Raw genomic sequence first — 14652 nt, 5'->3', positions numbered from 1 at the left:
ACCTCACTGTGGTTTTGTAAAGGTTGCCTTTTGAGGAGGGAGGGTGTGTACTTTTGGTGTTTTGTGGGACAGGCTTACAGAGCAGGCAGCAGAATTCGAATCCAGCCCTCTCACCCCAACCTGTGGAGCACTGGAAACTCCTGGGAAAGGTGAAGCGCGGACTTCTGTGATTTTTAACACCTCGTCTTTTTGGCCTCCAAGCACGGGCTGTATCCTGGGAGTTGGACTGGTTCTGTCCCTCATGAGCCACAGCAGCCAAACGGAGTCGCGCGTCCACGTGGCCGCGTCGCTGCGGAAGCTGTCCGCGTACCTCGATGACAGCGGGAGCCAGAGCAGGACCTTCCAGGAGGTAGGAGGCGAGGTCCCGGTTTCCTTCCCTTCCCCGGCTTTTGCTTCATGTTGCTGCTTATTTTCTGCTTCTCACATTTTGGTGACCCTGGAATTAAATTCTTCCTCACCCTCAAGTGGGATAAGGAGAAAATCCAAGTGGCAAGCCACCTATAATAGATCATAAGGGTTTCAAATTGTGCAGCTGTTTAAATCAACTTCGACTTAAATGTGGCAAGTAAGATAAGCGCCTGGAGTGAATACAGACTCCGGAGTCAGCAGCACGAGCAGGCACTTTCTAAGAAGCGCTGCGGTTTCTGGAGGGGGGTTAAATGGAGAGAGGTAGAATTAGGCCCAAGCCCATGTCACTTTAAAAAAAAAAAGTGGTCAGGAAATAGCTTAAGAAACTGCAGATCGGAAAGGCATTTGCTTTTTTAAATGTCAGCCAGCATGAGAATCACTGAAGAGATTCCCGTCACCACATTAAATGAAGAGCTTTTTCTGTTGTGGTGCAGAAACATGCAGACTTGCAGTTCATGTGACGCGGCCTGTGAGTGTCGGCCACGGGTGTGGGAGTCTGTCCTGCGCAGGTGAGGCCGGGCCCCGTGCTCCTCGCTGGAAGGAGCCGGAGACGACCTCTTGGCCTGGCCAGACTCTCCCTCCCGTTGGAGCACGAGCTATTGAGGAGCATAAAGGCCGCTGTGTCCCTGCACGGCCCCTCCTCTCAGGCGTGGGGCTGGTTGAGTCGGTGAATTTCTGACGGCACAGAGGGCTGAAGTTTTGTTCTAAGACAGCGGTTCTCAACCTGTGGGTCGCGACCCCTTTGGTGGTCGAACGACCCTTTCACAGGGGTCGCCTAAGACCATCCTGCATATCAGATATTTGCATGACGATTCATAATGCTAGCAACATTACAGTTATGAAGTAGCAACAAAAATAATTTTATGGTTGGGTCACAGCATGAGGAACTGTATTTAAAGGGCCAGAAGGTTGAGAACCACTGTTCTAAGACATGCCCCACATTGCCACTTTCAAAGCAGAGCATGATTCAAAAGGACATATATTTTTAAGCAAAAGGAGAAAAGAAAATTTTGCCGCCAAGGAGGACTTTGGCTAACAAATGAAAGCAAGGTTTTCCTAATTGAGGCATTTGACCGCTTGATGTTTTGATGTATGAGGCCTTGGACACACATTTTGTTTTTTTTCTCCCCTCTCATGTTTTATTATCCAATTTCTACCTTAGAAACCACTTATTCTTTTCCGGCCGAATAGACCAGTGTTAGGAGATACACATTTCCACTTTGGCTTGAGTGTCTTTGTAAGGGAAGGTTTCATCATGAAAATGCAAGATAACAGGGAGGGGGTGATTAACTACGATTTGCAAAAATTGAGGCTCAAATGGGTTGTTTGACTTGCCTGGCGTTACTTAGCCAATAAATGATCAATTTGGAATATACACCTGAGTATTCCGTCTCTACTCCCAGCATTTTTATTTGTAATCTGTTCATGTATTCATTTACTTATTATATTATCCTACAGTGCTAGGAAGTAGAGAGTATTATCTCTATTTTACACAATTTATCTGACTCTAAAGCCCTCAGTCGTGGTCCATTCTGCTCCACTGCTGCTACTGGGGGATCTTAACGTAGCCACGTCTCTATCCCTCCGCTGCTTGGCCTTGGAGCAGACCTGTGGCAATTAGTAACGTCCACTGTGATGAAAACCAGCTTCTACCACATATAGATGGTGTGTCCTGAATTGGTGAGGGAGCCTTTGGTTTTGAATCTCACTCCTGTCACTTGCTAGCTCTGTGTAGTTGAGCCGCAACGTCCTTATCTATAGAGTAGGAATAATAACGACGCCCACCTCGTAACATTGTTAGGAAATACAAGTGAGGCAGCGAAGCAATGCCCGTCTGTGGGAGGCGTACTTAAATCCATTCCTTACTGGGGAGAAGTTTGACCGAATATTTGTGTCAATTAAACCTGTTCTTTTCTTTTCCCTCGTGAAGAAACATTGTCCTGCTGTCTTTTCTCCCAGGTCCTGGCCTACACCCTCAGCTGCGTGTGCACAGCGGCGTTCAGTGCCGGCATCATCGAGGCTGCGGAGGCCGAGGACACGATGAACAAGCTCCGCCAGTTGGTAGAGAGCAACCAGCAGGTGGGAAGGCGCCCTGGTTCCTCCCTCTGTGGGTCTCAGGCTGCTGCTCGGCCCTGATCTTGACTTACTCTGATTAGAGGACAGTGGGATGTTTTTCATGCCCAGAACTGAGGAGCTTAACTATTTTCCCATCTCACAGCTACAGCCAACAATCACAGGGGCCTTTTTCTCTCATCCCTTATGTTCTCCAGTAGACCTTTTTTTTAATTGGTTGGAGAGAGTACATAGCCTTTTCAAATTGAATACATATAGGGCTCTGCTGAGGTCAAACCTTAGCAAATACAAGGGCAAAGAATATAGACTAAATAGGTATAGGAAAAATTAAATGCCTGTAAATTAAATTAAATACCCTTAAATGTTCCCTCTAAAATATTATTCAGCCTTAAAAAGAAAGGAAATCCTATGCTACAACAGGGATGAATCTTGAGGACATCATGCTAAGTGAAATAGGCAACCACAAAAAGACACATACTGTATGATTCTATTTATATGAGGCACCTAGAGTCATCACATTCATAGAGATAGAAGATAGAATGGTGGTCGCCAGGGGGAGGGAGGAGGAGGAGTTCTTGTTTAATGGGTATAGAGTTTCAGTTTTGCAAAATAAAAAGAGTTCTGGAGATGGATGGTAGTGATTGATTATACAATAATGTGAGGGCACTTAATACCACTGAATTGCATAGTTAAAAATGATTAAGATGGTAAATTTTATGTTATATATATTTTACCACAACTTTAAAAATTGAAGGGGAAAAAAGCTCTGTCTGATTACACATGCTTTAGAATCTTCTCATTGCTGGTGGTAGTGTTTTGTGTGGTTTTTTTAAATGTTTCTCTCAAGTCTCAATATTGGCCATAGTGGGTTATTTCAGGATTCACTGGTTTTAAATGTATATTGTTTGGTATTGTTACTACTTTATGATTATTTGCCTGCTCATGTTCAGTGGGATTTGCAACATCAAAATGTAGAAGTTTACATACGCAGTGCTCATTATGAGACATTTTCTCTTCTTGTTTGGGAGTTGACAGCTTGCGCGATCTACTTGGGTATTTTCGCTTGAACCCCTTCTGAAATGTGGATCATTTGAGCCACGTTGCTCAATAGTGCGGTGTTATTTCCCTCAAATAAACCACTCACTGCAGCTGACTCCCTTGCAATTAGACTGTAGCTTCTGTTGCAAAGCAAAGTCTAGATTTTTAAAATCTGCCACTCCCTGATTTTCAGATGCCTAAAGAACTTGTCAGGGTGAGGGGCGGGGGGCGAGGGGAGCCCCAGGAAGTGCTTGTGCTGCGATATGTAAACATTCTTCCCTTTCCTTACCCCTTGTTTCTGTTTGTTTGTAACAGACTTCAGGTTTTGCCTTGGCGTTAGGCAACATAGTTCATGGTTTGTCTGTGTGTGGACATGGAAAAGCCGAAGACTTGGGCAGCAAGCTGCTCCCTGCCTGGATCAGGATTGTCCTAGCAGAGGTAGAGGTCGCGACCTGCATGGTATTTTAGTTTTGTATAAAGGAAAAGGGCTACTTAATTGGGCCATTTGTAGATAACTGCTCAGGTATATAGCTTAACAATGAAAGAATGGGTGATTTCAAATGAAAGGGAAACGTGTGCTTTTCAACCCTTATACATGATACATCCTGTCAACTATGATAGTTTTTTTAAAACTGGTTATTTGGCCAATGTTTTAATTTTAAACAACATTGTGGTTTTTAAAAAATAAAAAAACAAGAAGAAGCCACTTATGATCTAACAACTTCAGCCTGTAGCTTTATTCAAGTCTGGGGCCATTTTTGGTTCAGTGATACAGGTTATGTTGACCCTACCCATTTAGTACCATTTTGACCATTAATTTCTCTATGATATAATAAGTTTTCTAGAATTCAAACCCAAGGACTGTTTCCCTCATGACATATTCTTTGTTTTCAGGGCTCTCCCACAATGCTTTGCTTGGCAGCTCTCCATGGCATGGTGGCCTTGGTAGGCTCAGAAGGGGATGTAATGCAGGTAAAAAGAAAGAAAGAAATCTGAATGTGTATCTAGCCACAGCAAGAGCAGAATACCTAGCATCTCAGTATGCTGAGGACAGAAGAATATATGCTCACCGTAATGGTTACACTGGGTTTTGCAGTGACTTTAATGTATGGAAAATTGTTCTTTTTAAAAAAGGTTTTTTTATTGATTTGAGGGGGGGGGAGAGAAAGGGAAAGGGAGAGAGAGAGAAAAACATCAATCGGCTCCCCCCTGGGCCCCCCTACTGGGGATCAAGCTCAAAACCTGGGCATGTGCCCCAACCGGGAATTGAACTGGTGACCTTTTGGTACATGGGAGGCCACTCAATTAACTGAGCGGCCAGGGCAAAAAATTGTTCTTTGCTGAGAATTCTTTGTATAGAGATTTTTTCCCTTTATTTTATTTGATTTGTAGGAATTAAACCTAGTCAACTTAATGTACTTGCTACAAAGTTCCCTGCCTGAGAAAAGTTAATGAATCGTATGAAATTACCGAAGTCATTCATAAGAAACTCCATTGTACATCTGTAATGTTTAAGTTAGTATCTAAGTACGTTTTTGTTTTTGGTGTGTTTTTTTCACTCTAAAATGTTTTCCAGCCCTGCCGGCGTGGCTCAGTGGTTGAGCATTGACCAGAAGGTCACAGTTCCGTTCCCAGTCAGGGCACATGCCCTGGTTGTGGGCTCGATCCCTGGTGTGGGGCATGCAGGAGGCAGCTGCTCAATGATTCTCTCTCATCATTGATGTTTCTATCCCTCTTCTTCTCCCTTCCTCTCTGAAATCAATAAAAACATTTCTTAAAAAATGATAAAATGTTTTCCATAGTGGACACATAGATGTGTAAATGTGTAAGTAATTCTAAGGACCTCCTTTGTTTATACAGTTCAGGAGTGTTAGGTGGCTGCTGCGTGCCACGCTGAACGGGTGCTAGGAAATCAGTGATAAATAAAGCCTGGGCCCTGCTCTCCAGGAGCTCACTGTGGAGTCCGACTTTGAAAGACAAGGACATGGTGATAAATGACTGCGTAGTGGAGAAGATGGCAGCTCATCCACTGGGAATGTCATCGTATGCTTTTTCGGGGATGTTGGAGTGAATTTTTTTTTTCTTTCAGCTGAAGTCAGAAGCCATCCAGACCTCTCAGTTTCAAGCCAGACTCAATGAAGTCATTAGAGCCTTAACACAGGTGAGAGGAGGAAGTTAAAGCCCTTCAGTGGGAACACGATGTCCCCCTTTTGTCTTTTTCCTCTTTCATGATACAAACTGTTTTACTTGGAAAATGAGGAAATCTGTTTACTGATGGTGAGTTTCAGGGCATTTGAAAATGGTTTGTGGCCCTGCATTTGCTGACATACATGCACTCTTCTGGAAAAAAAGAAAGCTGGCGTTCTGAGTTAAGTTGGCATTAGTTTCCCGTAAAAATCAAAACCTGACCCTGCAAGGAGAAAGGGACGGTGATCAGAGGGCAGGCAGGTGTCTGAGTAGCAAGTCGAGGCACCCGTTCCCATGTCACTGAGACAAGGATGTGGGTAAGTCACTGTCAGCGTGAGCCTTGGCTGAAGAATGAGCATAGTTATGTGCTGAGAAATGATTGTATAACTCAGTATTTTTATTTTTTAATGATCATTGCATAAAAGTTGGAGGTACAGACAGCATGGAAGAAGCTGAACAAATACCACAGCTGGTCCTCCCAGCCTGAAGGACTGCCCCTAGTGTCTGTCACATTGCTTTTCAGGCATCTCATTTGTCTACTCGGTATTCTTACTGCACATAGACCTTTGTGTCCTAGTCTTGTCACTTAGCGTAATTTTCATCTTGTAAAATGTTGGTGATTATAACACCTGAAGAACTTCTAGTAATTCAAGTTTCAAAAGCAAACATCAATTTCTGAACAGAAGAAACTGTCTTTTTCCTGTATGAATATGAATATTCTAAAAAAATCCTTAAACTTAAGTTGCTTTTACTTGGGAGAAGAATCTATAATTTAAACTATTTTAAAAATGCTTATTATGAATGATCAAGCATTAATTGAAAATTATTTAAAGAAGAGAACAAAATAATATCTCCTTCCATTGTTAGAGGTATTTTAAACAAATTATCACCTCTTTTTACCTTTTGGATTTTCTTTTTCCAGTTTTTGATAATATTTTGAGACCTATCTGACTCGGGGATACCTGAGACAAGCACTACTGTACTCTTCTATCATCAGTTGATTCACTCGTTCATTCATTCGTCATTCATTCATTCAGCAACACTTGTTGATCACCGACTAAATCATCCCAGACTTAGTAGACTAGACAGGTGATATTACACCTTGTCATAGAGCTTCTCGTTACCAGACAAGGCACCACCTCATAAAAGATCAGTGACTTTCTGTGAGTGGCCTTTTATTGAGTTGAGTTTGGATCATTTCCCATCACTGAACTGTCACATTTTCATCCATAGGTCATCAGTGTGTCCGGGGTGATTGGTCTTCAGTCCAATGCAATCTGGCTTCTAGGACATCTTCATCTGTCTACTCTGTCCTCAAATCAAAGCAGAACCTCCGGTAAGAGTAGAGCCATAGGACACTGTAGCTGGAAGGAGGGTGCTGACTTGGGCTATGAACTATTAAGAGCATTAGTCTCCACAACAACCCTCAGGGATGGGGATAGGAATTACCACCCCAATTTGGCATCAGGAAATGGGCTGTGGAAAGGCTGCCTGACCTACCCAGGGTCACAAGGCAGTTAGTGGCGGACACCAGTTTGAACTCAGACCTGTCGGCCTCCAAAGCCCATGCTCTTTTCACTCTTCCTTTCTGCCTCCCTGAGAAAACAGTTCAGACATTGAGTCTAACCTCATATTTTACAGATGAAGAACCTGAGGCTCGGAAACATTATGTAACTTATGTACAGAGCTGGTTCAGTGACAAATCCAGAAAAAAAAGAACCAGGTCTCTGAAGCTTGGAACAAAGTTCTTTTTTTTTTTTTTTTTACCAGATGTAATAATCATAGTTTGTATACTACTCATATTCATTAAAAGTCTCCTCCTCGTACAGCCAGCATGGCTCAGTGGTTGAGTATTGACTTATGAACCAGGTGGTCACAGTTCAATTCCCGGTCAAGGCACATGGCCGGGTTTAGGCTCCATCCCCAGTAGGGGGCACGTAGGAGGCAGCCGAGTGATTCTCCTCTTTCTTTCTCTCTCTCTCTCTCTCTCTCTCTATCTCTCTCTCTCTCTCTCTCTCTCTCTCTTTCTCTCTTCATCCCTGAAATCAATAAAAATATTTTTTAAATTAAAAAAAATAAAAGTTTCTTCACATATGGCTAGAGTTCTTCTAGCCCCTGCTTTTGAGAAAATAATGGGATAAGTGCATTTAAACTTGTGCATCTCATTGACTGGAACTGAAATTCTAGGTCTTAGTATAACAAGGCTTTTTCTATTTCCAGCTTTTTGATAACAAGCAATAAGGAATATTTGCAATTCCCACATGCTTAATTTATGCTCGTACTTGAAGATTTTCTGGGAGGCATCACTATAATGTACTGGGATCTGTATCTGCTCCTCGCTCTTGATAGAATTTTGACCCACTGGCTCTCTTGGACCCAGGCCAGAGGGGTTTAGGTACCAAAGATTCCTCATTAAAACCTAGTTCCACATATCCCCTGACAGGTAGTGTGTGGACAGCACTACCGTGAACACTGGCCCCTGTAATTACTGTCTCCCTCACTTTCAATCACTCCTGAGCTACAGAAATAGGACATTATTCCGCAGCATTCCCAACATAATGAACTTTAGACAGCTGGCAGCTGTCATATTAAAATGGAGAAAAGAAAGAAAACTCAGTCATCGGAGGAAACCCTTGGTAATGCTGGTTTTGAAGGGCAGTGCTCTCACAGGGTCCTGGTACAATAGCATGTTTGCTTTTTTACATAGGCTTTTTTTGTTAAGAATAGTTATTGATTTTTAGAGAGAGAAGAAGGGAGAGAAACATCGATGTGAGAACACAACATGGATTGGCTGTCTCCTGCACACCCCCCACCTCCTGCACATCCCCACCAGGGATCAACCTGGCATGTGCCTTGACAGGGAATTGAACCAGCAATCCCTTGGTGCATGGGTTGATGCCCAACCAACTTAGCGACCCCAGCCAGGTCTACATGGGTTTTTAAACGTTATGGGCTATGTGGTCTGGCCCACATAACTCAGGTCAGGTCATAGTGCAAGGGTGGGCAAACTTTTTGACTCGAGGGCCACAATGGGTTCTTAAACTGGACCGGAGGGCCGGAACAAAAGCATGGATGGAGTGTTTGTGTGAACTAATATAAATTCAAAGTAAACATCATTACATAAAAGGGTACGGTCTTTTTTTTTTTTTAGTTTTATTCATTTCAAACGGGCCGGATCCGGCCCGCGGGCCGTAGTTTGCCCACGGCTGTCATAGTGAATCATTCTACACCCAGGTTCTTTGGAACAAAATGATTGTATGTCTGGAAAAGTACAGCTACTTGTTTCTGATGGAATTTTCTGGGAGGAAAAGAATCCTGGAAACTCCCAGGACTCAGTGAGCATAAATGTCACTGCTTCGCTGTTCCAGGTCAGCAGCACCTGGTTATTTGTCCATGTTGGTCCCTTAGTCCCTGCCTCATGAAGTAAGAGATGGGTTGCTGTTGATACTGACTGTTATATCTCGTGGCTCCTATATGCAATTCGGGATGTCCTGAAGTGGCTCCCAGAATGGTGGTCTCAGCCTGCAAGCCCGGCAGAAACCTTCCTGACACTAAGGAGGTCACAGGCTTGGGGCTCGTTGATGAGACAATGTGGCAAGGATTTTTTTTTTAACCACTTCAGTAAAATATTCATCCTCTGTGGTTTCCAGATTCTACTAGGTTTACTACCATTTTAGATAGCTTGCCTCGCCTAAGTGATGACTTCAAGGCTGGCCACTTTAATAGAATTAGGTGCAGCCACAGAGAATTGTGCTGAGATTAATGGTGTAAACATCGCCGGTTTGTCTCTGGGTTGATTTGGCAGCATTATCTTTCCTTCATTAGCCCCGCCAAGTTCATTGGTTAATTTGATCATTTTTCTGTCTCCACAGTTCCTACTGACTATAGCTATTTGCCTGAAAGCAGTTTTATTAGAGCAGCCATTGGCTTCTTCGTTACGGGAGGAAAAAAAGGCAAGTAAACACATTTCTCAAGTTTTATCCTTCCTTCTGCATATTAAGTAAGGAGTGTGCCCTGAGCATGCTTCCGTCTAAGTAAACAGCACAAGTCTGAAGGGGCAATGATTATCTTCCTCTAGAGCAGTGGTTCTCAACCTTCCTAATGCCGTGACCCTTTAATACAGTTCCTCATGTTGTGGTGACCCCCAACCATAAAATTATTTTCGTTGCTACTTCATAACTGTAATTTTGCTACTGTTATGAATCGTAATGTAAATATCTGATATGCAGGATGTATTTTCATTGTTACAAATTGAACATAATTAAAGCATAGTGATTAATCACAAAAACAATATGTAATTATATATGTGTTTTCCGATGGTCTTAGGCTACCCCTGTGAAAGGGTCGTTCGACCCCCAAAGGGGTCGCAACCCACAGGTTGAGAACCGCTGCTCTAGAGCATCTTTGCAATAGTGAGGACGGGGATCCCAACTACAGTAAGTGGCACAGAAAGCACACACGGTGCAGAGTCTCCCGGAATCACCGTGTCTGACCTGGTGGGGTGAGAGGAAGGGGTGCTCTGTGAAGACCTTTCTTCATCTTCCATCCGGTGATTTCAAAGGAACAAGCACACATTACTTTCCTGTCAGTTTCAAGTGAGTGTCACCTAGAGAGAGGAAACAGGCCTGGGTGCCATGTGTGTTTCAGGACCTGAGTGGGAAGTGGGTCTTCCCCTGAACCTTGTATGATCACCCTGTGTTGTTGGAATCACTGGCTCTAGCTTTTATTTTTAGCTCATGTTCTTTTTCTCTGCAAACATTTGTCCTTTGGGATTCTTTCTTCCTGTCGCCCAAATTAGAGCACAGGCAATCTGAACACGGAGATTGAGTGCCTTTTGTATTAACTGGAGCCAAAAGAATGCCATCTAAGTTATTAAATAAATACTCTTTAATGATACACATACTGTTCAGTGCTGCGGGGAGAAAATGGATTCGAACTGAACACGTCACAGCTCAGGAACTAGTTTCATTCATGTAGTAACCCTCCACTGGTGTTTGCTGGTTCCATTCTTCCTTGGGCAGGGTAGGTCAGTCTGGGTGAAGCCGGTGCCTGTATCACAAGGCCATCTCGATTTTAGGGGGAAAGGTTTTAAACAAATGAACATGAAGAAATCTGAAGGAAGCGAGTTTGATTCATGAAGATGTGGAAGAATAAAATCTTAACCATTGAAAGGGATGGTAAAGGTCACGTCATCTGATTTCCCACTGGGTCCAGAAACCCCTGGCGCTTCCAGATTAGACACTCCCTTCAGAGCTTGGAGATGAATTCCTTTAGTTTCTGCAGTTGTAGAAATTGTGCTGTTCTCCTAGGGTCCTGAGTTAGCATGATTTGCTTTCACGGGTCCTCAATGGAAACTGATACATGGTTATGTCATTGTTGTACATAATACAGTTATATCTAAACATGTCATATATTACTCATAATGCAAAGTTCATTTTTTAAAGCACCATCTATCAAGTCTATATGAAGTACATATGCTAATAAAGGTGTCTTCAGAAGTAAAAAATTAAATTTTTACTAACGGAGCATCTAAAATTTCCATGGCTAGGATAATTCCAGGGATATATATTTTTGCTCAATTTTTTGTCTAGTCGCTCCCTGATAGCTTATAAAATTTTTAAATGGTGATAATGTGAGATAATTTCCATGAGAGAAAAAAAAATCCTTAAGGTCAAATGAAAGATAGATTCTTTCCCAGTGAATAAAATGTCATTTGGCTTCCCAGAGCCATAGTTCTTGGCAGAAATGAATTTTCTCCAAAGCCTGTGGGACCTTCTTAGTTGAACGTAATGTTTATGATGATGCAGTCATGGCACAACAGGGAGCGTTCGCTCCAAACCTGAGAAGCCAGGGGGCTGCCCTCGGCGACGTCATTGCAGCCTTCCTGAACGCTGTTTTGAAACAGATAAATGAAGTATGAAAAAAGGCCCTATTACCAGTCAGATTGTTGGCGCTTTCAGGTTGTGGGAGAGGGCTGCCTTCCTGTCAGGTTTGCTGACTAGATTCAGAGCAAAATCTATTCAGCCTCACACATTACTAATGATGACCCCGAGGAGTGGGGGCCGTGGGAGGCTGACCTCAGTCTCCGAAGCCCATTTACAAAAACAAAACCAGGCCCTGCTCTCGGGGACTGAAGGGGTGGCCCAGTGTGGAGGTGTGCATGCAAACGACTGTTTCTTCTTCAATATGCCCAGCTCATTTGAATTTTAATAACTCCCTTCTGAAGCAGCTTTTGAGTTGAAATGTCTAGATGTCATCCCCCAGAGCCCAGTGGAGCTGCTGATGGGAAGGATGACAACTTTGGTGAGCTCTTTTGAGGAAGAAATGGCTCTCGTGGATAAAAATCATGCTTGGTACAGGCAGAAGACGGCCAGCTGTAGGGAGAGCGTGGCTCCTTTGCCTCTGTGTGCCATTTGCTAGCTCACATGAGGAAGACCAATGGGATGAGTTAACCCTGTGCCACACTCATGCCAGGAGATTGGGCATCATGATCTCAATTTTAGGCAGTCAAATTTGAGAGGGCGAATCTATTCATCTGCTTTCTGATGCTTAGGGCTCTTCTCACTTTAATACTCATGCAATAGAACATACAAGATGTTCATAGAATCCTATCTGTTCATAGTAGGCCTACATTTTAAAACCATAACAAATAGATTAAATCCCTTCTAGTTATTAAAGACTTCAGTTAATAATTTTCAATATAACTTTTTTTGCTATATCTGGTAACATTCTCTTTTCTTCCCTAATAGCTCTGACCTTCTTCTAGCAGATGTATTATTCCTTGTTCTTTGTCCTTATCTATTCCTATGGACTTTCCTTGACTATGCTAGGCTTAAAATTTGTTTTTAATTTTTAAGTCTTCCTATCATGGAATCATTTTTTCCCCTTAAGGAACTTTAAATTTTGACTCTTATTTTGCTTCTTTTCAATTCATTTATTCTTTTTTTCTGACTTCTGATATTTTGTAGTTTTTTCCAACCTCATTGCATTTTCAGATTTCAAGATTTCATTTACTTTTTTTATAAAACATTTTAAATGCCTCCACTGGGCATAACTGCCTTGCTCTCAGGCCCTGGTCTCCGCTGGGCAGCCACCTGCTTGGCACTCCTCCCGTGCTGAGGGGCCCAGGGGTGTTTGTTTCTGATGACTCCGAATGTGGCTGAGGTGCTTGGCCTTAAGACAGAACATCCTACCAGCTCTTGGTATCTGACTGACATGTGAGAATCATGCTGTTTCCAATGACTGTCCTAACAATGGAGGCGTTTCTGGCAGGGCGCTGAGCACCTCCTAGCCCACAGAGGCGCCTGCGGTGACTGCCCGACCTTGTTTTCTGAGGACTTTGGAAAATTTCTGCTCACCGTTTTCATCTTGATTTAAACATCCGTTCCTCAGTGAGGGAAGAGAGAGGAGTCCCTGGTGGTCCCAGATCACTTTAGCTTTCTCACGTGGTGTCTTTCTGTGTGCTTTTCATACTACTTTGTATATGCGTAATGGTTTGCTTAATTCTTTATGGGGTTTTTGTTTAAAGTCTGTCTTTCGCCTCAAATTGTAATTTCATCAAGGGCAGGAAGAGCACCTGTGTTTCACCCTAAATGCTTAGAGAGGAGTACTTGGCAAGTAATCGTTTTCCAATTTTTGTTGATCCACAGCTTTAAGCATGTACATGGGAATAGATCATTCTAAGCTAAGTCACTGCTAAGCAACTCTGAAGATGGAGAAAGTAAAGACATCTCCACACTACTCAGCCACACGCTCGTGATGGGAGTGTGTGTATCACCGGCTGTTAGCCTGCGTGTTGCCAGACTTGACCAAAGGGCTTACACACGTGCACTGTGTAGGGCTTACACACATGCACTATGGCACCGAGCTCTGAAATCCGTGTAGCCAGGGTATGTGTGGTAATGGTTTCCGTTGTAATGCATTATGTTCCGATATGCCATTTGTATCAGGGTTCTTTGAAGCCTTCAACTGGATGAGAGAGTTAAAGCAACTTTGTATCTGGATTTTAAAACATCTGGATCCTTTTAACAAGCACTGTTAGGTCTCCTCAGTCCCAAATCCGTTGTCTATAAAGCACTTCAGTATTTCCTTTTATCTGAGGCACTTGCTTGAAAGGCAAACACTGTAATAAGGGAGCCAGCCATTCCCAGGGCTGAGATTTGGATTCTCGTGTGCAGTGCTAAAGATCTCTGGGGAGGAAGCCACGTGACTTCATTCTCCCCAGGCCTGGGGACCCGCTCTCTGCCCTTACATCCCCCCACATGCATGGGGCTGTCGGGTATTTTCTTCATTCCTAGCAGTTACTATAATTTCTTTCATTCCAGGTAGGGCCAGACTTAGTTCCCTGCAAGGATGGTGGGACGTTTTGTGTGAATCTAGTTATGCTATTAGGTACTGATTCTCTGCCCTTTAGCGGTGGAAGATTTATTGTGTTATAGTATTTTTTTGGTTTTCAACCCTGTGCTACATTTTACAAGTTCTCCTGGTTTCCAACACTTGGTTATATATCAGATCAATGCTAAAGAACATAGAACAACATGGAAAGTGTACAGTAGAAGGCAGTTATTGGCCAAAGTTCTCTTGTCCTGTCAAGAGAGAGCTCATTGTCTCAGCAATAAAACATCTGGAAAATGGTCATATTTCACACGGGTTCCTGGTATAGGAGGCAGGTTCAGTGTCTTCCCCGATTCCCTAGGTCCTCTGGAAACTGCAAAAATTGTATAATGAAGTCTGTAGAAGGACCTGGAGTAAAATTTTATGTGATTTTGAAAACAGTTGATCTAAGAAAGAAAATTAATAGAAATCTGCTTACAAATTAATGATACCTAAATAGAATTCTATGCAAGTCCTTAAAAGGAGAGAAAAAAAGTAATTCTGTGTAGATATTTACTCCCGTCTCCCTGTGCCCCTTCTCCCCAAGCCCCCCACCCCCCCCTGCCAGTCCCT

At 43.0% G+C, this 14652-nt stretch overlaps 1 protein-coding gene across 2 annotated transcripts in view; it reads left to right on the top strand.

Moving 5' to 3' along the window:
* FOCAD (focadhesin) overlaps nt 1-14652 on the top strand; it is a 250074-nt gene that overhangs the window by 212530 nt on the left and 22892 nt on the right. For both annotated transcript variants that reach the window (XM_005879937.2, XM_005879938.2), the window contains exons 28-34: nt 202-349; nt 2368-2487; nt 3835-3957; nt 4414-4491; nt 5609-5680; nt 6940-7042; nt 9579-9659. In XM_005879937.2, the coding sequence (XP_005879999.1) occupies nt 202-349; nt 2368-2487; nt 3835-3957; nt 4414-4491; nt 5609-5680; nt 6940-7042; nt 9579-9659 (725 nt within the window). The remainder of the gene's footprint in view (nt 1-201; nt 350-2367; nt 2488-3834; nt 3958-4413; nt 4492-5608; nt 5681-6939; nt 7043-9578; nt 9660-14652) is intronic.

This window comes from Myotis brandtii, unplaced genomic scaffold, assembly GCF_000412655.1.
Source record: "Myotis brandtii unplaced genomic scaffold, ASM41265v1 scaffold618, whole genome shotgun sequence".
In the NCBI taxonomy this organism is placed as follows: domain Eukaryota; kingdom Metazoa; phylum Chordata; class Mammalia; order Chiroptera; family Vespertilionidae; genus Myotis; species Myotis brandtii.
Note: the sequence above shows the minus strand (reverse complement) of the source record. Positions and strands in the feature narration are given on the sequence as shown.